Source organism: Megascapheus bottae, chromosome 16 (genome assembly GCF_031878675.1).
Source record: "Megascapheus bottae isolate mThoBot1 chromosome 16, mThoBot2.hap1, whole genome shotgun sequence".
Lineage (NCBI taxonomy): Eukaryota > Metazoa > Chordata > Mammalia > Rodentia > Geomyidae > Megascapheus > Megascapheus bottae.
The window spans coordinates 540,440-562,698 of NC_143524.1; the positions used below are offsets into that span (position 1 = coordinate 540,440).

General features: G+C 64.8%; 3 protein-coding genes and 1 long non-coding RNA gene across 6 annotated transcripts; 3 read left to right on the top strand and 1 right to left on the bottom strand.

The window, feature by feature from the left end:
* The first annotated feature begins 1,273 nt into the window (after positions 1–1,273).
* On the top strand, positions 1,274–4,971 carry Cd151 (CD151 molecule (Raph blood group)). 3 transcript variants are annotated; one of them, XM_090347115.1, is made up of 9 exons: positions 1,274–1,376; positions 2,117–2,188; positions 2,959–3,048; positions 3,178–3,369; positions 3,494–3,568; positions 4,284–4,388; positions 4,478–4,636; positions 4,717–4,803; positions 4,889–4,971. In XM_090347115.1, the coding sequence occupies exons 3-9, from the start codon at positions 2,965–2,967 to the stop codon at positions 4,946–4,948; spliced, it is 762 nt and encodes a 253-aa protein (XP_090203241.1). In that variant the 5' UTR covers positions 1,274–1,376; positions 2,117–2,188; positions 2,959–2,964; the 3' UTR covers positions 4,949–4,971. The 3 variants fall into 3 exon arrangements, with proteins under 3 accessions (XP_090203241.1, XP_090203243.1, XP_090203242.1); XM_090347117.1 differs by having other exon boundaries at positions 1,275–1,376; positions 2,114–2,188; XM_090347116.1 differs by having other exon boundaries at positions 1,286–1,376; positions 2,003–2,188.
* A 2,020-nt stretch (positions 4,972–6,991) lies between these two features.
* Positions 6,992–7,967, bottom strand: Polr2l (RNA polymerase II, I and III subunit L). Its single transcript, XM_090347119.1, has 2 exons — positions 7,848–7,967; positions 6,992–7,254 (listed from the first exon to the last, which is right to left on the bottom strand). The coding sequence occupies exons 1-2, from the start codon at positions 7,940–7,942 to the stop codon at positions 7,146–7,148; spliced, it is 204 nt and encodes a 67-aa protein (XP_090203245.1). The 5' UTR covers positions 7,943–7,967; the 3' UTR covers positions 6,992–7,145.
* Positions 7,968–9,233: 1,266 nt separating this feature from the next.
* Positions 9,234–13,062, top strand: LOC150052199 (uncharacterized). The gene is made up of 3 exons (XR_016537998.1): positions 9,234–9,895; positions 12,494–12,583; positions 13,002–13,062. It is a non-coding gene; the product is annotated as an uncharacterized LOC150052199 (long non-coding RNA).
* A 533-nt stretch (positions 13,063–13,595) lies between these two features.
* Positions 13,596–21,873, top strand: Tspan4 (tetraspanin 4). Its single transcript, XM_090347121.1, has 7 exons — positions 13,596–13,920; positions 19,530–19,721; positions 20,020–20,094; positions 20,640–20,741; positions 20,857–20,988; positions 21,065–21,148; positions 21,556–21,873. The coding sequence occupies exons 1-7, from the start codon at positions 13,726–13,728 to the stop codon at positions 21,622–21,624; spliced, it is 849 nt and encodes a 282-aa protein (XP_090203247.1). The 5' UTR covers positions 13,596–13,725; the 3' UTR covers positions 21,625–21,873.
* Positions 21,874–22,259: the final 386 nt, after the last annotated feature.

Sequence of the window (22,259 nt, forward strand, 5' to 3'; positions counted from 1 at the left end):
TAGTTCATGCACGAGGTGTTCCTGGCCTGCACACATGCAATGGGAGTATTTCAGATGTGGCACACGGCTCTGCTGTGCTGGGGCCTGGGGCTGCACAGCTCTGGGTGTGACCTCTTAGGGTCTTTCATGCTCTAAGGCCTTACCATCCAACCAAAGCTGGAGTTCCAAGCCAGAAATCTGGGACTCACACTTATAATCTAGCTACTCAAAAGGCTTAGATCTAGAGGATACAGATTCAAAGCTAGCCTGGGGTGGGGGAAGCCCATGAGACTACACCTCCAAAACAACTAGCCAAAAGCTGGATAGGAGGTATGACCATAGTGGTAGAGCAGGAGCACACCCTGAGTTCAAATCCAAGTCATGAGAGGAAGGGGTTTAGAAGACTCCAGGGACCTGGTTCCAACAAATTTCCTTCTCCAACCATTTCATCCAAGAGCAATGGGTGGGTCATCACCAGTTTCCAGTCTGTCCCTACCTCAGCCACCATGCCAGCCCGAGTGTAGGTCCAGAGCCCACCTGAGCAGTAAATGCTGTGCTGGGGTGGCGGGTGGTTAATCCTGTCTCCTCATTCCTGCCTCATCTCCCTCATCCAGCCCTAGAAAGTCCTTGTCCTTCATCCATAACTCTGCATCCTGCACCCTGCCCCAGACATGTATGCCAGCCAGACTGGGGCCCTCAGGCCTGGCCTCTGGGGGGCTCCACACAGCGCCCGGCTGCCCTTCCCGAGTCTGCTAGACCCTCACCAGGGCGTCATCAAGAGTGCTTCCCGGGCCGAAGTCCGGGCTCTGCCTTCTGTCGGGCTCCTCGTCTCTGGGTTGGGGGATTGTTGAGCTATGGGCGTCGGTAGGCCGAGGGTCGCGGGGCTGAGCAAACCCGGCTGGCCTCTAACCCGACGCCCCGCACAGCCCGCGCCGGCCTGGCAGCTCCAGCTCGGGTCCCGGCCTGCCCGGCCGTGGGCGTGGCCGGCCCGGGGGCGTGGCGGGCGCGGTGGGCGGGGCCTGCCGGGGCGCGGGGCCGGCCCGGGGGCGTGGCGGGCGCAGTGGGCGGGGCCTGCCGGGGCGCGGGGCCGGTCCGGGGGCGTGGCGGGCGCGGTGGGCGCGGTCTGCCGGGGCGCGGGGCCGGCCCGGGGGCGGGGCCTGCCGGGGCGCGGGGCCGGCCCGGGGGCGTGGCGGGCGCGGTGGGCGGGGCCTGCCGGGGCGCGGGGCCGGCCCGGGGGCGTGGCGGGCGCGGTGGGCGCGGTCTGCCGGGGCGCGGGGCCGGCCCGGGGGCGGGGCCTGTCGGGGCGCGTCTCCGCAGGCCCGGGGCCGCGCATTCCCCCCGTTCCGAGCCGCCGCCCCCGCGAGCCGCCGCCCGGCTGGGACTCCGACGCGTGGTCGGTGAGTGCGCCGCGGGCCCCGGCTGCCGGGGGGGGGCTCAGGTTCCCGAGGCCCGGTCGGTGGCTCCGCGGACGCCCGGGAGCGGACGTCCCCGGGACCCGGCCGCAGCCCCTCGCAGGCCTTCCCGAGGGAGCCCGGGCCCAGGCCTGGGGCCCCACATCCGGGCCGGGCGGCGCCGGCGGGACGCCTGGCTCACTGTCCGGGACACCGGAGCTCCGCCCGCCCCGCCGCCCTCCCCGGGGCTGGAGTGCGGCCCCGTCCGAGCCGCGGGAGCGGTTTCTGGCCTCCCGGCCTCCCGGCCTCCCCTTTCCCTGCGGACGCACATCCGCCCGCCGGGCCCTTCGGGGAGGAGGGGCCGCCCCGCCGCGCCGAGTCTGGGAGCCAGCGTCCCCGTGGGCCTCGGCCCGGAGCCTGACCGGGGCCGGGGCCCAGCCCAGCCCTCCCTCCCTCCCTCCCTCCCTCCCGCCAGCGGGCGGAGGTCTGGCCGCTCCAGCCCAGGCCTTTTCTTCTCCGGCAGGCTGGTGCTGGGGCGGCTTGCGGGGAGGGATGATGACCTGTCTGGAGCCAAGGCCCGGGGCGGGCCGGGCGCCTTAATTAGACTTGACGTCCCTCCCTTCCTGGTTCAGACGTCCAGAAACATCCTCTGCCCCTCCCGGCCCAGACCCGAATACCAGGCCTGGCTGCCCTCTGTCCAGAGCAGACCGGGCCGCAGGCCTAGCCCGCTGCCCTCTGTCCAGCAGGAGTGGCGAGGGCCAGGCCTGGGGAGGAAGTTCCCGCTGCTGTTCTAGGAAGCGCGGTTCCCAGTCAGTCTGGTAAGCTCTAGGGGGAGGGGAAGGCAACGTCCTGCCCAGCCCAGGCATGGTGTGGTGTGCCTGGGGGCCCCCGGCAGCCCCAGGGGACTCTGGCTGGGCATGGCCACCTCTCTGCTCCCTCAGGATTGTTCTTCTCCTCCCTGTATCTTTGGAAGGGAACTCTGATCTGTGGGTTTCTCCTCTTTGGGAGGACGGAGGCTGTGCAAAGACCTTTTCTTTTCTTTTTTGCCAGTCCTGGGGCTTGAACTCAGGGCCTGAGCACTGTCTTTGGGCTTTCTCAAGGCTAGTGTTCTACCACTGGAGAACAGCACCATTTCCAGCCTTTTTCTATATATGTGGTACTGAGGAATTGAATCCCGGAGTTTGGCAACTCCAGGCCCTGCAGAGACCTTTTATAAGGCTGAGAATGGCCTGAGCTCCCTCCTGGCCTCTCTGCTACCTCTGCAAACTGTCTTGGTGGTGGTTCCCGCTAGCCTGTCACCAGGGCCTATGGACACCCACTGACTGCCAGCAGGAGTGAGTGGGCGGAGGAAGGCTGGGGGCCCTCCAGAGCACCCCATCTGGGTGCCAGGAGCCCAGCTTCAGGAGCTGGTGCTGGCATCGCTCAGCTGTTGTTGGGGAAGTGACTCGTGTCTGGTTCTCAAGGAGACGCCTCCTCAGGGCAGGTGGCCGGCTCAGACCCGACCCCAGGCTGGCCAGGCATCACAGTGTCCCTGCCTGTCGCCACTGGTGTTTGTTAGGGTCCTGGTGACCCTTGCCCATCTTCCCAGCTCAGGATGGGTGAGTTCAAGGAGAAGAAGGCGACATGTGGCACAGTCTGCCTCAAGTACCTGCTGTTCACCTACAACTGCTGCTTCTGGGTGAGAAGGTGCCCCTCCCGCTTCTGGATGGAGTGTTCCCCTATCCATTCACCCCTCCCTCTCACAACTGCTGCTTGGGGGGGGGGTTCGGGCTTGGGGGCCAGTCTGACCGGTGCTCACTGTCTGCAGCTTGCCGGCCTGGCTGTCATGGCAGTGGGCATCTGGACCCTGGCCCTCAAGAGTGACTACATCAGTTTGCTGGCCTCCAATACCTACCTGGCCACAGCCTATATCCTGGTGGTGGCTGGCGTTGTCGTTATGGTAACCGGTGTGCTGGGCTGCTGTGCTACCTTCAAAGAGCGGCGGAACCTGCTGCGCTTGGTCAGTGGGCACGGGAGGGTGGGGGAAGCCCCAGCCAGGGCTCCTGGTGGGGGGTGGCCTCCTCCACTCTGGCATCAGGGAGTGGGCGGCCCCGGCTTCACCACCCTCGGGGCTGTGTCCGCAGTACTTTGTCCTGCTCCTCCTCATCTTCCTGCTGGAGATCCTTGCCGGCGTCCTGGCCTACGTCTACTACCAGCAGGTAAGGGGCCTCGCCCAGGCCTGGGGATGGGTGGGGGCCGCCAGGGAGGGCGGACTGCCAAGAGTGATGCCCTGCTGCAGCCATCCTTGGGGCTCACAGAGGAGGCACCTGGAGTGTCTTCCTGCCCCTTCCTGTCCCCTGCCGAGCGGCCAGCCCAGTCCTTCTGCCGCAGGCTTCCCACCCCCTTGCTGGTCCTGGGGCTGGAGACACAGCTCCACTTGGGCTTCTGTTGGTGATTAACTGAAGATAACAGTCTCATGGGCTTTTCCAGCCCAGGCTTTAAACCTCAATACTCAGTTCCGTTTCCTGAGTAGCTCGGATTACAGGTGTGAGCCCTTGGCACCCAGCCCCAGTGTGGCTCAGGTCTAGTGCTCTACCACTTGAGCCATAGCGCCACTGCAGCCTTCTGGTGCTTAACTGGAGAGAGGAGTCTCAAGGCTTTCCTGCATGGCTGGCTTTGATCCTTACACATCAGGCTCCTGAGTAGTTAGAACCACAGACACGAGTCATAAGCACCCAGCTTGGGGTTTTTCCTGGGATCCTCAGACGAAGTCCTAGTGTTACCCCCCAAAAAAAAGAAAAGAAAAAGAAAGAGAAAAGGCTGAGTGGAGTGGAGGGCAGGTCTGGTGGCTCACAGCTGCACTCTGCTCGGGCTGAGGTCTCTGTCCTCGGCTCACCCGCCGTGGAGGCCTCACCTCTGCACTTCTCTCCCCAGCTGAATACAGAGCTCAAGGAAAACCTGAAGGACACTATGACCAAGAAGTACCACCAGCCGGGCTACGAGGGTGTGACCAGTGCTGTGGATAAGCTACAGCAGGAAGTAGGTGTTGGGTGGGGAGGGTCTGCTTGCTGCCTCCCCGGCAAGGAGCGGTGCTGTGGGCTGCGGGCTCAGCCACCTTCTCATTGCAGTTCCACTGCTGTGGCAGCAACAACTCGCAGGACTGGCGGGAGAGCGAGTGGATCCATTCCGCAGAGGCAGGGGGCCGAGTGGTCCCTGACAGCTGCTGCAAGACTGTGGTGCCAGGCTGTGGACTCCGGGATCATGCCTCCAACATCTACAAGGTGGAGGTAGGTGCCTGGGTGTGCAGGACTGGCAGCTGCAGGTCTGGGGAGGCCATGGACCCCACTCAGCACCCCCACCCCGACAGGGCGGCTGCATCACCAAGCTGGAAACCTTCATCCAGGAGCACCTGAGGGTCATCGGGGCCGTGGGCATCGGCGTCGCCTGTGTGCAGGTGGGCTCGGGGCCCCGGTGGGATGCAGGTAGGCTCGGGCAGCGGCCGTCCCTGGCCCTCACTCCCGCTGTCTGGCTCCCTGCAGGTCTTCGGCATGATCTTCACGTGCTGCTTGTATAGAAGCCTCAAGCTAGAGCACTACTGATCACTGTCCCTCTTGACTGCTGAGCTGACTGCTGACAGGCCACGCCCCTGCCCCGGCACCTGTACTCACCCTGCCCTCTGCAACCCCTGGGGGTGGGGTGGGGGGTGGCTTCAAGTGCCTTTTACTCCTGCCCCAGTCTGAGGCAGCAGGAAGGCTGTGCAGTCAGCCCCTGCTGCCTGACGTCTGCGGGGGCAGAATCCGGATGTGCCCTCCAGTGGGGCCTGAGGCAGGCGGGCCTTGTCAGGTGGCACACACAGGGCACCTCGCAGTTCCAGGTGCCCTTGTGCCTGCCACTGGGAAAGCGCACACCATGCCCTCAGCCCGCGTGCCCCAGGCAGGCCACCAGGCCTGCCCTGCTCCTAGCAGCCAGAACCCTGGCTTGATCTTTCCCACTGCTGTCAACACCACTGCCGATGCTGTGTCCATGTGCACCACCAGCCCGCCACATGACCTGTGTGGAGACGGGCTTGTCCTCACTGCACTGCAGACCCTCGCAGCTGCCCTGCCACCAAGAGGTGGTCAATAAACACTCGCTGATCGGCTGGGTCAGTGTGCTGTTGGTGGTCCTGGGCTCGGCTCTGGAAAGGCATGGGCCAGGGCTTGTCCCCGGGTCTAGGGGTCCGAACACTGAGCGAGCCCATGGGAGAGCCCAAAGGCTGGACAGCACAATACACTTACTGGCAAGTACTGGGCTCGAACTTGGGGTTTTGCATTTACTAGACTGGTGCTCTGTCCCTTGAGCTATGCCTCGTGCCTCTAGCCTAGCTTTTTGCTCAGCCTCAGGGCCTTTTTTGTATGAGCTGGCTTCAAGCTGTGATCTTCCAGACCTCTGCCCAGGATGCTCCTCTGGGAGAGGGGGTGTGGCTGGCCAGGGCACCCTGTACAGTGTGACTGGCTTATGGTCCCTGAAGACCTTTCTAGCCCGAGGGCAGGAGGCTGGTGAGGGGCAGCCAGTGTGTGCCCAGGAACCTGTAAACTGCTGGAGACACACCAGCAGCGCTTCCAGAAGTACGCAGAAAAAAACCGGCTCCTCATACTCCTGCCATTTGTTTTGTTTTTGTGGGTCATGGGGCTTGAACTCAGCCTGGGCGCTGTCCCTGAGCTCTTCAGCTCAAGGCTACCACCCTACCCTTGAGCCAAGCCCCACTTCCTGTTTTCTAGGGGTTAACTGGAGATAAGTCTCAGGTCTTTTTGTGCCAGGGCTGGCTTTGAACTTGATTTGCAGCCTCCTGCAGGAACCTGGTCAAGGGGCAGGGCTACTGGGAGGCGTGGAGGCTCAGCTGAAGCCCACACAGCAGGGCTGCCCAGGCCCCAGATAACCTGGTTCTAACCTGGTTCTTCAGACTCCAGAAGAACAGAAATGACCCGAGGGAAGAGCATCTAACAAGCACAAAGGTCTCAAAACAAAAACAAAGACTCAGCGAGGGGTTGGAAGTATATCTTAGTGGTAGGGTGCTGGCCTAGCACGTGTGAAGCCCTGGGTTCCACTCCTCGGTACCATGTACACAGAAAAAGCTGGGAGTAGCGCTGTGGCTGAAGTGGTAGAGTGCTAGCCTTGAGCAAAAGCAGCTCAGGGACAGTGCCCAGGCCCTGAGTTCAAGCTCCACAACCTATGTAAAACTGAAAACAAAAGACAGAAGGCTAAAAGTGGTAGTGACTCAAGTGGTAAAGCCCTAGCCTTGAGTACCAAGTGTCAGGAACAGAGCTCCAGAGCTGGCAACAAAGACTCAGACAGATGGGATGTAAGGCCTGTGGCCTTCAGTATGGAGATGGAACCTGGGGCGGGAGGGATGACCTGGCGGCTCCTGGACCTGGGGAGGGCGCCATGAAGAGGGACGTCCACCAGGCCTGGGCCCTACCACCCCGTACCAGGAGAGGCTCCAGAGCCTCCCTGCTGGAGCCCCGGCACCTGGCCAGCAGGGGCTCTTTCTACGGCACAGCGTCCCTCTGACATCTCGTGGACACTAAGGAAGCAGAACTGAGGGCCACGGGGAAACGGATGGAAGGAGCCCCAGAAAACCAGACAATAAGCAGGACCTCCTGGAAGTTCTACAGAGACCTTTACTGGGTGCTCCTGTCCAGAGTGGGAGCCTGGCAGTCACAGCGCCGCAGGCAGGCAGGCATTGCTCCGACGGCTCGTCCTGAACTTGCGGCAGCGCTGACTGCTGTGCTCTGCAGAGGAGGCCGGGACCCCCGATCACTTCTCCAGAGGCGCATAGTTGAGCAGCTTCTCGATCAGGTCCACGTGCGCCAGCAGCATGCGGCGGCAGCAGTAGCGCTTCAGCCCCAGGGCGTCCAGGGCGTCCCTGTGTGAGGGAGGGCGGTGAGGAGCCACACGCACGGGCTCTCCGAGCATCAATCACGGGCAGGCTCTGCCTAGGGAGGGCCGTCCGGGAGGGCAGTGTGGCCTGGTGGTAGCACCTGCCCAGCATGCCTGGAGGCCCAGGGAGTGGAGCTCCAGCCTCGAGAAAGCCCAAGACAGTGCTCAGGCCTGAGCTCACGCCCAGGACGGGCGGAGAGGTTCACCCCCGCGGGCTGTGGGGAGGATCACAGGGCCCCGGGGAGGCTGTGGGGAGGATCACAGGGCCCCGGGGAGGCAGCCCACCCCCGCGGGCTGTGGGGAGGATCACCGGGCCCCGGGGAGGCTGTGGGGAGGATCACAGGGCCCCGGGGAGGCTGTGGGGAGGATCACAGGGCCCCGGGGAGGCAGCCCACCCCCGCGGGCTGTGGGGAGGATCACCGGGCCCCGGGGAGGCAGCCCACCCCCGCGGGCTGTGTCCGCGCGCCCCGCCGCGTCTCCAGACCAGTCGGTCGTGGGGCTCGAGCTCTGGGCCCAGGGCTGGTCCTGGAACCTGCGTCCTGGCCTCCGCCGCCCCCCCGCCCCCCGCGGCCCGCTCACCCCTCGGTGTACTCGGCCTGCAGCAGCCCCAGGTAGGCCTCCCACTTGTTGCCGACGATCTTCCCGCAGGTGAAGCAGCGCACGGGGATGATCATGGCGGCGGCGGCGGCGGCGGGCGGAGGGCGGCGCTCCCGACGGCTCCGCCCTGGACGCGTCCACCGGGCGGGGCCGCTGCGCCCCCGCCGCGACTCAGCCCCGCGTGGCCCGGCGGCTCGCGGTCCCGGCGGCGCCCCCACCCGGCGGCGCGGTGGTTCCACCCGGCCCGGCGCTACGGCGTCCGGCGGCACCCGAAAGACTGGCGGCGCGGCCGTTCGCGTTTCTCGTGTTCGTTGACTGACGGCTGCGCGCGCAGGTACGCGAGGGGCCCGGCGCCCGCTCCCGCCGCCCGCCGCCCGCCGCCCGCCGCCCGCCGCCCGCCGCCCGCCGCCCGCTCCCGGCGCCCGCCGCCCGCTCCCGCCGCCCGCTCCCGGCGCCCGCCGCCCGGCGCCCGCCGCCCGCCGCCCCCTTCCCGCCGCCCGCTCCCGCCGCCCGCTCCCGCCGCCCGCCGCCCGCCGCCCGCTCCCGGCGCCCGCCGCCCGGCGCCCGCCGCCCGCCGCCCCCTTCCCGCCGCCCGCTCCCGCCGCCCGCTCCCGCCGCCCGCTCCCGCCGCCCGGTTGTCCCCGAGGCCGCGCGGTGGAGCCCGAATGGGGACTTGGGCTGAGAAGCGGGCACGAGTGGCGTCGCCCGGGTCCCGCCCCGGGGACTTCTCCCGCCCCGGAGGCCTGGGTCCCCACCGCGTCTCCCGGGGCGGCCGGGGCCGGCGGGGCGGGGAGGGGGCGGTCAGCGCTGAGGGCTGGACGGGGCGGGGAGGGGGTGGTGGCCAGCGCTGAGGGCTGGACGGGGCGGGGAGGGGGTGGTGGCCAGCGCTGAGGGCTGGGCGGGGAGGGGGACGGTGGTGGTCAGCGCTGAGGGCTGGACGGGGCGGGGAGGGGGGCGGTCAGGGCTGAGGGCTGGACGGGGCCAGGGAGGGGTGCTTTCACCTCTGGGGTGAAACCTTACTGCAGGTGACCAGTTAGCCAGGACACACACACACATACACACACTCACTCACTCACTCAGTGGCTGTGTCTCTGAGTGGGTGACCAGTTAGCCAGGACACACACACACACACACACACACACTCAGTGGCTGTGTCTCTGAGTGGGTGACCAGTTAGCCAGGACACACACACACACACACACACACTCAGTGGCTGTGTCTCTGAGTGGGTGACCAGTTAGCCAGGACACACACACACACACACACACACTCAGTGGCTGTGTCTCTGAGTGGGTGACCAGTTAGCCGGGACACACACTCATTCACACACACACACACTCATTCACACACACTCACACACAGTGGCTGTGTCTCTGAGTGGGTGACCAGTTAGCCAGGACACACACACACACACACTCACACACAGTGGCTGTGTCTCTGAGTGGGTGACCAGTTAGCCAGGACACACACACACACACACTCACTCATTCACACACACACACTCATTCACACACACACACACTCAGTGGCTGTGTCTCTGAGTGGGTGACTAGTTAGCCAGGACACACACACACACACACACACTTAGTGGCTGTGTCTTTGAGTGGGGTGAGCAGACTTCAGCCTCTCCCTGCCTCTGGAGGCTCCATGTTTGGGAGATTTGGGGTGTGTGTGTCAGGCTGGAAGGAGACTTGTAGGGTCCCAGGCACCCGTCTAGTGGTGTGGGTAAATGAGGGGAGGGGTGGGCATGTTGAGTCTCCTCTGTCCTGAAGGGCTGGCCAGAGCCCCTGTCTCCTGGTCCCTGGGGGGAGGTTTGTGGCCCCTCACTCCCAGGCCAGGCTTCTTGCAACACTTGCCATCTCCCAGCCAGGCACGTGCACAGCCACGAGCCGCCACTTCCCTTCCTGCTCCCCTCCCAGTGCGGCCAGCTTGCCCGGTCAGAGCGACAGCAAAAAGGCCTTCAGTCACGGTGGCCTGAGGTTAGACCCAGGCTTCAAGCAGCTGCAGCGGAGGAGGCTAAGGCAGCAGAGGTGAGGGAGACCCGGGAGCCAGCAGGAGGTTGGCTGTCCACAGGGAAGGTCCTGGGGACGGGTCCTGGGGCCCGCAGGGACAGCGGGGCAGAGGCCTCCTGGTGGAGGGGACAGGCAGGCAGGGCAGCTCCTGCTCTGGTTGTTTACTCTGGGAAACTCTGCCAAGTTGACATTCCTGAGATACTGGGGGTAGGAGGATGGGGGGAGTGAAAGGGAGGGAGGGAGAGAGAGGAAGAGGGAGGGGGGACATGAAGATGCCTTTTTTTGGGTGCCTCTTCTGGGTCTTGAACTCTGGGCCTGGGCCCTGTTCCGAAGCTTTTCTGCTCAAGCTCAGCTCTGCTGCCTGCTGTGTTTTCGGTGGTTAACTGAAGGTGCGTGTCCTGGCCTTCCCGTCTGGCCTGGCTCTGAACTGCTGTCCTCAGATCTCAGCCTCTGGAGATTACACTCGTGAGCCCAGCTCGGCTCTTACTGTGCCTTTTCTTGGGCGGTGGTGTCCTCCCCGTGTTCCTCAGGAGAAGCCTGGGCTGGGCAGCACCCCAGCTTGACTCTTTGTGTTCCTTCCTGGCTTGGCTGTGGGTAACCTGTGTCTGCTCCCCTCACCAGACTGGACCCCAGGACCCTCGGGGAGCCTCAGGTCAGCCATATCCCCTACTCTGCCCTTGCTGGGAAGCGGGCCAGTTGTGGCAAGCCCCCCAGGGCACAGGCCCTGTGCCCTTTCCCAGTGGTGCCTGGAGGCCCTGGTTTTAGGAGGGTGGAGTCGGCCTGTTCTGGTGCAGTGCCCTCTCACGTGTTTGCTACACACACACACAGTTCTTGCTGGAGAACGGGTCACTTCTGGGCAGGCGGGGATGAGGGAAAACCAGTGATTGAAGTTCCTGCCCCTTCTGCTCTGAGAGTTGCCTTGGCAACAGCCACAGGGAGGGGGTGCCAGGGCCCAGCGCTGGACAGGGGTTCTGCTGACCCTGCCGCTTTCCTCACTCAGACCATGGCCCTCTGGCGGGCCAGCTGGACAGATGTTTGTTTGCCCAGAGGGGTGCTACATACACAAGAGTTGAGCACACTTGGGCAGTTTCACCAGGCTGTGCCTCTAGGGTGTGGGTGTTCACACGATGTGGCCAAAGCTGGACTGCCCCTGGCCCGGTGGCCCCCTGACCAGACGGGCAGCACTCGGGACTGGCATCCTGTGCCATCCCAGTTGCCCATCCTGACAGGCTGGGGCCTGTTCTCTAGGACTGCCCACAGCATGGGAAGTCTCAGACTTCCTATCCAGTCCTGGCTCTGGGACCTCAGCCCCCTGAGCCACCAGGGCCCTTCTCCCTGCTTCGTGGCCTCCAGCAGAGAAATACCTGTGTCAGGGAGGAAGCCATGGGAGGAAGCCATGGAAGGCAGCCACAGAAGGCACAGAGCTTGGGCTGGCCCAGGGGCTCCTTCCATTGGCCTCCATGGACTCAGGCCACCAGCTCTGCCCCTGAAGTGAGTAAGGAGGGCTGGAGGGGAGTCTCCAGCCGGGCTGAAATGGAGATAGACCTACCCCGGCCTTACAGCTGCCAGTCCTTTCCTCTCTGTGGCCGCTTCCAGAGCCACAGAAGGCGCTTGGGCTGGCAGGGCCGGGCTGGGCCTGGAGTGCAGCATGCAGACAGCAGCCCGTGGGTGTTGCCCTCCTTGCCTCCTCAACACTGCCTCAGAGTCTGCCCAGCGGAAGGTGAGGGTGGGCAGCTGGCCATGCTGGGCTGGGCCCCTGGCTGGCCACTGTCACACTGCTGGGCTCTGCTAGACTGCTCCACTGCCCGCCCGAGCTGCTTGCCGGCAAGCTTGGAGTCTGCCTGGTCCCTCTGTGGATGGGCTTGTTTGGTCTCCTCAGGCTTGCCCAGGGCCCCCCCCACCAGGTGTAGAGCCAGGGTGGACTTGTCTGGGTGGCAAGCCAGACTCGCGGGGCAGCACTGGCTGGCTCTGTGAGGAGCCTGGGTCCTGAGCATGGCCCTCTGCTCAGAGCTGAAGGCTGGAGGGGTTCAGAATGCCCTGAAGTGGCTGGCTGGCACTGGCTGGTGCCTCCGCCTCCCATCCTGGCTGCTCAGGAGGCTGAGATCCGAGGATCACGGTGCTGAAGCCAGCTCAGGCAGGGGAGCTGAGACTCGTCTCCAGTAAATACTCAAAAAAGCTGGACGTGGTGCTACGGCTCAAGTGGTAGTGCTAGCCTGGAGCAAAAAGCTCAGGGCCAGTGCCAAGTCCTGAGTTCAAGCCCCATGACCCGCCATAGAAAAAAGAGGAGGAAGAGGATGGCACAGGGTGGTCCCGGGCTCAGGGCCCTGGGGTGGAGGCAGGAGTGGTGTGGCCTGCATGCTGCCTGCCTGCCAGCCTTCCAGGACACCTCCTGTGGCAAGTCCAAGTAGCTGGGGCCCAGCCTGGCTGGCAGGCGTGGTGGGCAGCAGGGGCCTGGGACAGCACCAACCAATGCCAAGACGGGAGCCATTTTGAGAACGTCTCACTGGGGCTCTACCCCCGGGGATGAAGGGGCTGGGCTTGCGGGGCAGAGTTCCAGGGCGGTTGGGGGGGTAGAGCTCCAGGGCAGGGACGTTGAGGAAGCTTCCCCCTTCCCAGGTAACCTAGCAGTGTTGCCCCACCCTGCTCTGAGTGGTGGCCTGCAGGTCACTTCCCCAGCTGTGACTCCACGGTCTCATCTGCCTCGCGGTGAGTGGGAGAATCTGGGCTTGGCACCTGGAGCCGGCCCAGTCCTCACTCTGGTATCCTGGGGTCCCCTGCTCTGCACAGCTGGTGGGAAGGAGGTCATGGGGTGCCCTGTGTGGAACCAGACCTGCGTCCCTGGCCACGGCCCTCTCTCACTGCATGGAGGGCCCTGTGACCTTTGCTGTGGAACTCTGGGTCTCCCGTGCACCCCGCAGGCGGCAGCTCCTGCTCTTTGTCCCCTTACGTAACCACAGGGGTCTTCCAGAGCTCCAATAGGACCGCTGGCCTCTCAGCCTGAGGGCTGTGGCCACTCCAGAGGGGAGGCTGGTGGCTGGCCCTGCTGACCTGCACAGAGAGGACGTGGGGGGGGTTCTGGGGATGGGATGTCTCCTGTTAGCCATGTCTTCTCTTTCCTCCACAGGTGCTGGTGCGCATGCACACACACACATCACACATGCACACAAATGCGCTCACGCGCACACACTCACATGCACATACACACACGCATGCACACACGCATGCACGCACACGCATGCACGCACACGCATGCACGCACACGCATGCATGCACATGCACACATGCATGCACACACGCACACACACATGCACTCACGCGCACACACATGCACACACACATGCACACGCACGCACACATGCATGCACACGCACACATGCACACACACGCACACACTCGCACACACGCACAGCCCTTAGGCTCAGATCGCTGCCGTGTCCACCTCCGGCTGGGCATGAGAAAGGGTCCCAGAGGCCGCCATGGCCAGCCAGAGGCTCCCCTGCCCCGCCCGCCGGGCCGCCGCCCCCTCCCCTTCCCCTCCTCCTCCGCCCCACCCCCTCCCCTCCTCTCCTCCTCCGCCCCCTCCCCTTCCCCGGGTCGCTGCGATTGGCCAGCGGGCGGCGCTGGCTCGGCGGGGCGCGCAGGGCGCACGGGCCAGGCGGGCGGGCGCTGGGCGCCGGGCCGGGCGCTGGGCGGGGGCGGCGGGTCCCTGGGCACCGGGCCGGGCGCTGGGCGGGGGCGGCGGTCCCTGGGCGCAGGCCGGGCGCCGGGCGGGGGCGGCGGGTCCCCGGGCGCCGGGCCGGGCCGGGATGGCGGCGTGGGGCTGAGCGCGCCCGGCCTCCCGAGGCGCCATGCGCCGCTCCAGCAGCCGGGAGTCCCGGTCCCCGGGGGGCCCCAGGGCGGCGGCGCCCCAGGGCGGCAGGTACGTGGTGGTCTATCTGGACCTGTCCTTCATCTTCCTCCTAGAGCTGAGGCGCTGCGCCATGGCGCGCGGCTGCCTGCGGGCCGTCAAGTGCCTCATGTTCGCCTTCAACCTGCTCTTCTGGGTGAGTGCGGGGGGGGGGGGGGGGGGACTGGGGGGAGTGGGGGAGGAGGAGGAGGCCGGGCTGCGGGGGGAAGAGGAGGGGGGGCACTGTCTCTGGACTTACACACCAGACAGCTGCGCTGGGCGTTGGGTTCCTCCAGGGCTGGTCTCAGATCGCAGTCTCCCTCCCTTAGCCTGGAGGAGTCAAGGACTGGCCGCCCCGCCCCCGCCCCTCTCCTGGAGTGGTGGTGGTGGGAGTGGCCGCCTGGTGGGGGGTTGTGTCCTCCGGAGAGTCCACTCCATGGAGGAGTCTGGACACTCTCTCCCCAGGAGGCTACACCAGGACTGGCGTCCTCATTCCTGACCCACGAGCCCACCCGGGCTTCTTCACTGGTGCTGGAGGGCTCAGGGGAAGGGCCGTGTCTGGTGGGCTTCCTGGTAGACCTGCAGCAGCTGCCTGTGGTGTGGACCTGGTGGATGGGACTGGGCGTGGATCCCAGTGCAGATCACACGGATGAGTCAGGACAGGCGTGGATCCCAGTGCAGATCACACGGATGAGTCAGGATAGGGGTGGATCCCAGTGCAGATCACACGGATGAGTCAAGACAGGGGTGGATCCCAGTGCAGATCACACGGATGAGTCAGGACAGGCGTGGATCCCAGTGCAGATCACACGGATGAGTCAGGATAGGGGTGGATCCCAGTGCAGATCACACGGATGAGTCAAGACAGGGGTGGATCCCAGTGCAGATCACATGGATGAGTCAGGATAGGGGTGGATCCCAGTGCAGATCACACGGATGAGTCAGGACAGGCGTGGATCCCAGTGCAGATCACACGGATGAGTCAGGATAGGGGTGGATCCCAGTGCAGATCACACGGATGAGTCAGGATAGGGGTGGATCCCAGTGCAGATCACACGGATGAGTCAAGACAGGGGTGGATCCCAGTGCAGATCACACGGATGAGTCAGGACAGGCGTGGATCCCAGTGCAGATCACACGGATGAGTCAGGATAGGGGTGGATCCCAGTGCAGATCACACGGATGAGTCAAGACAGGGGTGGATCCCAGTGCAGATCACACGGATGAGTCAGGATAGGGGTGGATCCCAGTGCAGATCACACGGATGAGTCAGGACAGGCGTGGATCCCAGTGCAGATCACACGGATGAGTCAGGATAGGGGTGGATCCCAGTGCAGATCACACGGATGAGTCAGGATAGGGGTGGATCCCAGTGCAGATCACATGGATGAGTCAGGATAGGGGTGGATCCCAGTGCAGATCACACGGATGAGTCAAGACAGGGGTGGATCCCAGTGCAGATCACACGGATGAGTCAGGACGGGCGTGGATCCCAGTACAGATCACACGGATGAGTCAGGACGGGCGTGCATCCCAGTGTAGATCACACGGATGAGTCAGGACGGGCGTGGATCCCATGCAGATCACATGGATCGAGTCAGGATGGGTGGGGATCTCACTGGCAGGAGGCAGTGTGGGAGGGATCACCCTGCCTGCCTTGAGGCGGCCTTTGCTCAGCTTTCTAGGCAGCTAGCCCTAGGGGAACCCCTGATTCCTCGAGGAAGGTCTGATGGCCAGCTCACCGGCAGGAGCAGCCTGGGTGGCTACCTGCTGCTCCAGGTGTCCGGGGTAGGAGGTTTTGCCGGGGCCCCTTGGAGGAGCAGGTTTGGAGCCAAGCGACACCGGCAAAGGCCGGGTGTGGGCTGCAGCGCTGGCTACCACATAGGCATCCCGTGTTCTGGTCCCAGTAGAATTGGTGCCAATGCCAGCATGTGCTGAGTGTTTGGCAGTGGGGAAGGGGGTGCTGCAGGTGACAGTCGCGGACAAGGCCCAGGGGCAGTGGGTGACAGCAGTGTGACAAGGGGGTGAGGGGTTGCAGGGTAGCATGTGACCCAGGGACGTGCCAGCTTGGCCAGCCGTGTGGGTGGTGTTTGGTCCAGGGAGGGTGCAGGGGCTCTTGAAGGGCCAGTCTTGAGAGCAGGCCTCTGGGCCCCCGAGGTCTGGCTTCCAGCAGCAGAGCTGACCTGCCGCCCTCTCCTGGATCCCATCCCCCACCTGGGAAAACATGAACCAGAAGCCTTGTAGGCTCCTGGGCTAGAAACCTCAATTTCTTTTTATTACTCAGTTACGTCCCCAGCCTCGGAAACGGGAGCCCCTGCTGCTGGCTTCAACGCTGGCTTTGCCAGGAGATGTCTGTACAGAGCTGGGGAGAATCCTCCCTGCCCAGCGGGTGTGATGTCAGCCCCACCTGGTCCCTGGCTCTTGTGAACTCCAGGCCCTCTCCTGTGGCTGTGACAGTGGGAAGGACTTCTTTAGATGAGACTCCTGTGCTGTGTGGGTGCTGGCTCTGTGGAAGGGACTCGGGTCTCCAGTCCATGTCTTACTTGTGCTAAGAGGCCAGCAGACAAGATCCCAGCCCCCTCCCCACAGAGCCCCACACGGTACCCCCCGAGGCCTGTGGGAGGGCAGAGGCCTGCTGGACAGTCGCCTGGCCTCCTTTGCAGTGTGTGCAGGGATGGCGGGCTGGGGCTGGGGGGACGTGTGGGAGAGGGGCCTGCTGGGCTGGGCACGCCAGGCCAGCTGGGCACAGGCAGTCAGGGCGTATCCCCTGGGACCCACTTTGTCCGGGCTCAGTGGCTACATCGTCGGCTGGACCTCTGCCAGCAAAGCTCTTTCCTTGATGGAGGCTGGGTCCCCAGGGTGGTGGGGTTAGTGAGGTCCAGCTCTCCTGCCCCTGCCCCCTTCTGCCGGCTCTGGGCTCATCCCCTCCCCCCACTGGGCCAGGCTGAAGGGTGATGAGGGCACATCCATGGCTGTGCTGCAGTCAGGTGCTGGCTGTGCCCGTCTGTCAGGCAGGCGTCAGTGCCGGAGCTCGCACCGCGCAGACGCAGACGCCCCTCTCTGTCCAGTCTGGCATGGGGGCAGCATCGGCCAGGCCAGCACGGTGGATCCCTGCCAGCCAGTGCATTCTTGCTTCACAGACCCCTTGAGACCAGGGCAAGGACTCGTCTTCCATTGGCCCCACAGGGCCGCTGAGCAGGGCGACCTCTGAGCCGTGTGGGTCAGGGTCCTGAGAATACTAGCTCGCAGCCAGGGTGCAGCGGGGGGTAGAGGCCCCAGTTCCTGCTGGATGGCCTGGGCTGACCCTCCGAGGGCCCCCAGGGTGGTGGAAGCCCCAGGTTGAAGGAGATGCAGAGCCCGAGTCTGGCATCCAAGGCCCAAACTTCACCAGTCCCGGGTTCAGGAGGGAGGGCCCTGCCCGCCCCTGGCTGTCCCCCCACCCCGCCCCACCCCCAGCTCCACCCTCTACCCTCGCTGCCCACCCTGGCAGCCTTACCTCTGCTCTTGTTCGTCCTAAAGGAAGGTCCTCGGCCTTTGCTCCAAACTGGTGGTGAGATGCTTGGCAGAGGCACTGCAGGGCCCTTGCTCTTCTTTTGTCTGTGGTGGGCCAGCGTTCGGTGGGCAGTGGGCCTGTGGCTGGTCTCTGGGCAGAGCACCGAGGGGAGGAGGCGGCCCCCGGGGGTAAAGAGCCCTGGCCAGGCAGGACGCACGGAGCCACCATCTTGCAGTGGCCTGGCGGCAGCACAGCCACAGAAAGCTAGCTGCTGCTCGAGAAGCCTGGGCAGCAGAGGTGGCTGGGAGTGGTGCTGCCCAGCTGAGGGCCTGCGGTGGTGGTGTTGCCACGCCGAGTGGGCACACCTTGGTAGAGAATGAATCATAGCCCATTTCTTAAGTGGACAAACTCACTCTGCCTGTGACCGGCATCCAGGCTCTCTACAAACCTGGTGGCAGAGGGGCCAAGGGACACAGCCTGGCCGTCTCCAACCCTCCCACCCTGGCCCCAGAGCGCAACCCTCTGCCTTCTGCCGCCCCGAGTTTTATGGCTTGAAGGGCAGTGGGCAGACAATGGCCGGCACCCACCCCAGCAGGCCTGCATCACTGTCCCCATTGAGTGCCAGGGACTGTATGGCAGCTGCCACCTGGCCTGAGAACACCTCAGAGTGCAAGGAGGAAAAAGTAGAGGCTGTGGCACCCACAGGGCAACAGGGGTAGGTGATGCTTGGAGAACGGGAGAGGGCACTGGTCATGGCTGAGAGTGCAGGGTGGGGACCAGCCAGGAGACTGGTGAGGCCTCTCTGTAGGCTGTCATGCCCGTGGTGGCTCTGTGGATTTCTGTGAGGCTGGGGGAGGTGAGAGGCTGTGGAAGCCTGCAGGGTGGAGTGAGGTCCTGGCTCCAGCCCTCAGCTGACCCTGGGTCCATGGTGCCAGGGACCCAGCCCGGGAGTTTTGCCTTGCGAGTCTGAGTCTAATGGGCCTGTTTTCTCTTGAGCCTCAAGGCTGTAATTTTCCTGCCAAAACGTTTTAAAAGCTGCATGTGCAGACACATTTTCAAAATTACAGGTATAGTAATTCTGCTCACACGTGTGTGCATTTCTCTATGGCACCATGAGCTCCACATCATCTGGGTGATGGCGCATTGGAGTATGGGGACGCCTGCGTGCCTTTGCCTATGATGGTGCCGCTTGATATTGGGGGGTAGGCTGTCCGGGGGCAAGTGTGGGGACAGGCCATCTGGGGAGGGCGGGCTGTCTGGTAGGAGGAATAGGGGGGCAGCCTTTCTGGGTGGTGGCAGGTGTGGGGGGCAGGCTGTCTGGGTGGTGGCAGTTGGGTGTCTTAACCCCGTCATCTCCAGGTGAGATAGAGGGTGTCTTAGGAAGCCAAAGTAAAGCAAATTCACCACCGTGTAGTCCAGGGGACATAGGCTTCTCTTGGGGACTGTCACCCTCCTGGCCCTCTGGGATCAGGAGTGTCCTGGCCTGCCCGCAGGCTCCAGGCCGGCTGTGCTGTGGGCCGTGGGCTGGGGGATGGCGGGGCAGCTCTGTCCTCACCTGGCTTCTTGGGCCGCTGTGGCTTGGGGAGCTGTTGAGGGGAGGCCCCTGGGGGGGTGTCCCGGGAGTCTCTGGGGAGTGTCTGGGGTCAGGCCCGTCCTGGGTGCTCAGTGGCTCCACTTCTGTTGTGGCTTTGCTGGCTGCTGCCATGTCCCGTCCATGGCAGTGGACAGGGACACCAGGGCTGCCTGGCCCCCCAGAGTCCATCCACCTCCTGGTGCCCCAGGCCCTACGGGAGGTGATCCACAGCCCTAGAATGGCTGTTCTACCAGGCCCAGCTGAGCCTGAGCCCAGAATCCTGCACTGCCCCTCCCCCCCGCCGGAGTGGAGGTGCCCAGGCGGCTCTGCTGTGCAGAGCTGGGCACTCCACTGCCTGAGCAGCACTGCACAAGCTCCCCCTGCACAGTGACTCCAGGGGGCCCTGTGGGGCCAGCGGGAGTGGGTGTGCTGCTGGCTTCACTCCCTGGCTCTGCGCTGGTCTAGAGCTGGGGGACCAACTGGGGTGGCTCTGGGGGCTGCAGGCTGGAGCCTAAGGTGGGGTGAGACCAGTCCTCTACTCCAGGCATGGCGCCCGGTAGTGCATCCCTGCATCCCTGCCCAGAGCCTGTCAGGAGAGGCAGACTGCCCGGGCTGGGGAGGGGCTGGCGGGGGCAGGGGACAGCCAGCAGGGTCTGCTGAGCACCTGTCCTCCCCGTCTCCTTGTGCGCTGCGCTTCCAGCTGGGCGGCTGTGGTGTCCTGGGCGTTGGCATCTGGCTGGCTGCCACACAGGGAAACTTTGCCACGCTGTCATCTTCCTTCCCATCCTTGTCGGCTGCCAACCTGCTCATGGCCACCGGCACGTTCGTCATGGCCATCGGCTTCGTGGGCTGCATCGGGGCCCTCAAGGAGAACAAGTGCCTGCTGCTCTCGGTGAGTGCCTGCCTCGGTGTCCCTCCCGGGACGTCCACCCCAGAGCGCGAGGCTGGAGGGCTGACCAGGGCCCCCGGCCCACTCCCCCAGCCCTGGCGCAGGTCTGCTTCCCCTGCCCCTTCAGGGGAAGTGTTGGGACCCTCTCTGGCCTTCGCCTTCGTGGGGTGTCTGGGTCAGCCGGAGGGGAGAAGGGCGGAGAGCAGAGCCCACACTCGGGCTGGGACAGGCCTGGGCTGGCGGTGGAGGGCTGGGCGCTGGGGCCGGCCGGGGCCCTCCACGCCCTCCTGCCCCCCTACAGTTCTTCGTGCTGTTGCTGCTGGTGCTCCTGCTGGAGGCGACCATTGCTGTGCTTTTCTTTGCCTACACTGACAAGGTACGTCTGCCTTGGCCCAAGGCCGGGGCTTCGGAGGGGGGCGGCGGGCAACAGTGGCTGTGCTGTGGCCCACCCAGCTGGCAGGACAGCACCCCTCCCCTCCCCCACAGTCCTCCCCCTCCTCCACGCTCGCGCAGGCCAGCCTGAAACCCCCTTTCTGGCAAGAGTACCAAGTGGGTGTCAGAACGTGGTGTCTCAGACATCTCGGAGTGCTGTACCCGGCCGAGCACCTCTGCCTCCAGCCCCCATTTCGTTACACTCCTCAGTCTTCCTCCCTGCGGAGCCCGTCCTGACCGCAGCCGTATTGGGGGCTGCAGGCTGCCCCTTCCCCGGGGCCCGGCTAGAGATCAAGGTTTGGGGGTGGCATTCACACTGGGGACCCCAGCATGGACTCTGCTGTGGTCAGGACTCTGTGCCCTGCCCCAGTCACCCACTCAGCCTCCACCCAGCGTGGTAGGTTGGCCCGGGTTTGGGGGAGAGGGGATGCCTGTTCTCAGAGGACTGGGTGGCTCCCATGGGCCCCCCTGACTCAGTTGCGCCCTCAGATTGACAGCTACGCCCAGCAAGACCTGAAGAAGGGCCTCCACCTGTACGGCACCCAAGGCAACATAGGCCTCACCAATGCCTGGAGCATCGTCCAGACAGACGTGAGGCCCTGCAGGGGCGGGCGGGGCCGTGGGGCCCGGGGGCGGGCAGCCAGGGGCAGCCAGGGACAGGCCGGCCCAGCCAGCCCAGCTCAGCCTCGGGCTGTGCCTGCTCCAGTTCCGCTGCTGCGGCGTCTCCAACTACACGGACTGGTTTGAAGTGTACAATGCCACGAGGGTGCCCGACTCCTGCTGCCTGGAGTTCAGCGACAGCTGTGGGCTACACGCACCGGGCACCTGGTGGAAGGCGGTGAGTGGGAGCCCGCAGGACCCGGACCTGCCGCTGGGCCAGGAGACAAGGCCGGGCTGACCCTGCTCTCTTGCAGCCGTGCTACGAGACGGTGAAGGCCTGGCTCCAGGAGAACCTGCTGGCCGTGGGCGTCTTCGCGCTGTGCACAGCCCTGGTGCAGGTCTGTAGGGTGGGCCGAGGCCTCAGAGCCCGGGAGCCAAGGAAGGGTGGGTGGCAGCCTCGGGGGTGGGGACGGGTGGACACGGGCAGGTCTGCTGGGCATGATCAGCGTGGTCACCTGTGCAAGCCCAGGACCCCTTGGTGGGCAGTCAGAGCACTGCCCAGGCGGAACGAGGGCGGCAGTCCAGGGGCCAGGGCCCTGGGTCCTGGCCCTCCCTGGCCAGCTTCACAGCCCTGTAGGAGTGGGAAGCTTTGCCGAGCCGGCAGGACACTGCCAGGGTAGACCCAGGTGGCTGCCAGCTGGGACATGGGGGCCCGGCCTGGACCGTGGGGGCAGGGGCAGGCCAAGCCCCGTCGCTGGTCTGGGTTCGGGCAGAGGCTTGCGCTGACCCCCTCTTGTCCCTGCAGATTTTAGGCCTGGCCTTCGCCATGACCATGTACTGCCAGGTGGTAGAGGCCGACACCCACTGTGCGTAGGCCGCCGACACCCATGCTCTCTGCCAAAGGACACTGCCATCACGGAGGTGGCTGCCTCCAGCGTTCCTCGCCGCGGCCAGGCACAGGCAGAGCCCAGGAGCCCCAGAGCCCTCGTCCCTGGATCCAGTGGTGTGGCTGGCGTGACCACGGGGAGAGGGTGCCGGGTTCAGCACCCTGCATATCCATGTGCCATCCGGGGCCGGCTTCTGGGGATGGTGACTCTGAGCAGGTCCCTGGCCTCCGGGGGCGGGGGCGGGGGCGCAGCTCTGCCCCCCCAGGCTCCCACTGGCCCTGGTGCTCTGGCGGGGGGGGGGCACTCCTCACTATCTACATTCCACATCGGGCCACAGTTCCAGGTGCATTTTAATAAAGTGCTGGGTGCATGTCGCCCGGCAGCTACAGCCTGCGGCTCTGAGGGAGTTTATTAAATGAACCCCAAGATGCAGCAGAGGCTGTGGGATGCCCCTGACCTGTGGCGGGCTGAGGGGCTGACCTCCTCCGCTGTGCCGCTTCTCCTAGCTGACCTGAGGCCAGGGCCCAGGCAGGCCGAGCTCCGCCTTCCATTCCCAAGTTGTCCTAGGACCTCGACCCTGGCACTAGCGAGGGGCTCTTGTAAATGGCGGGTATCAGACGCA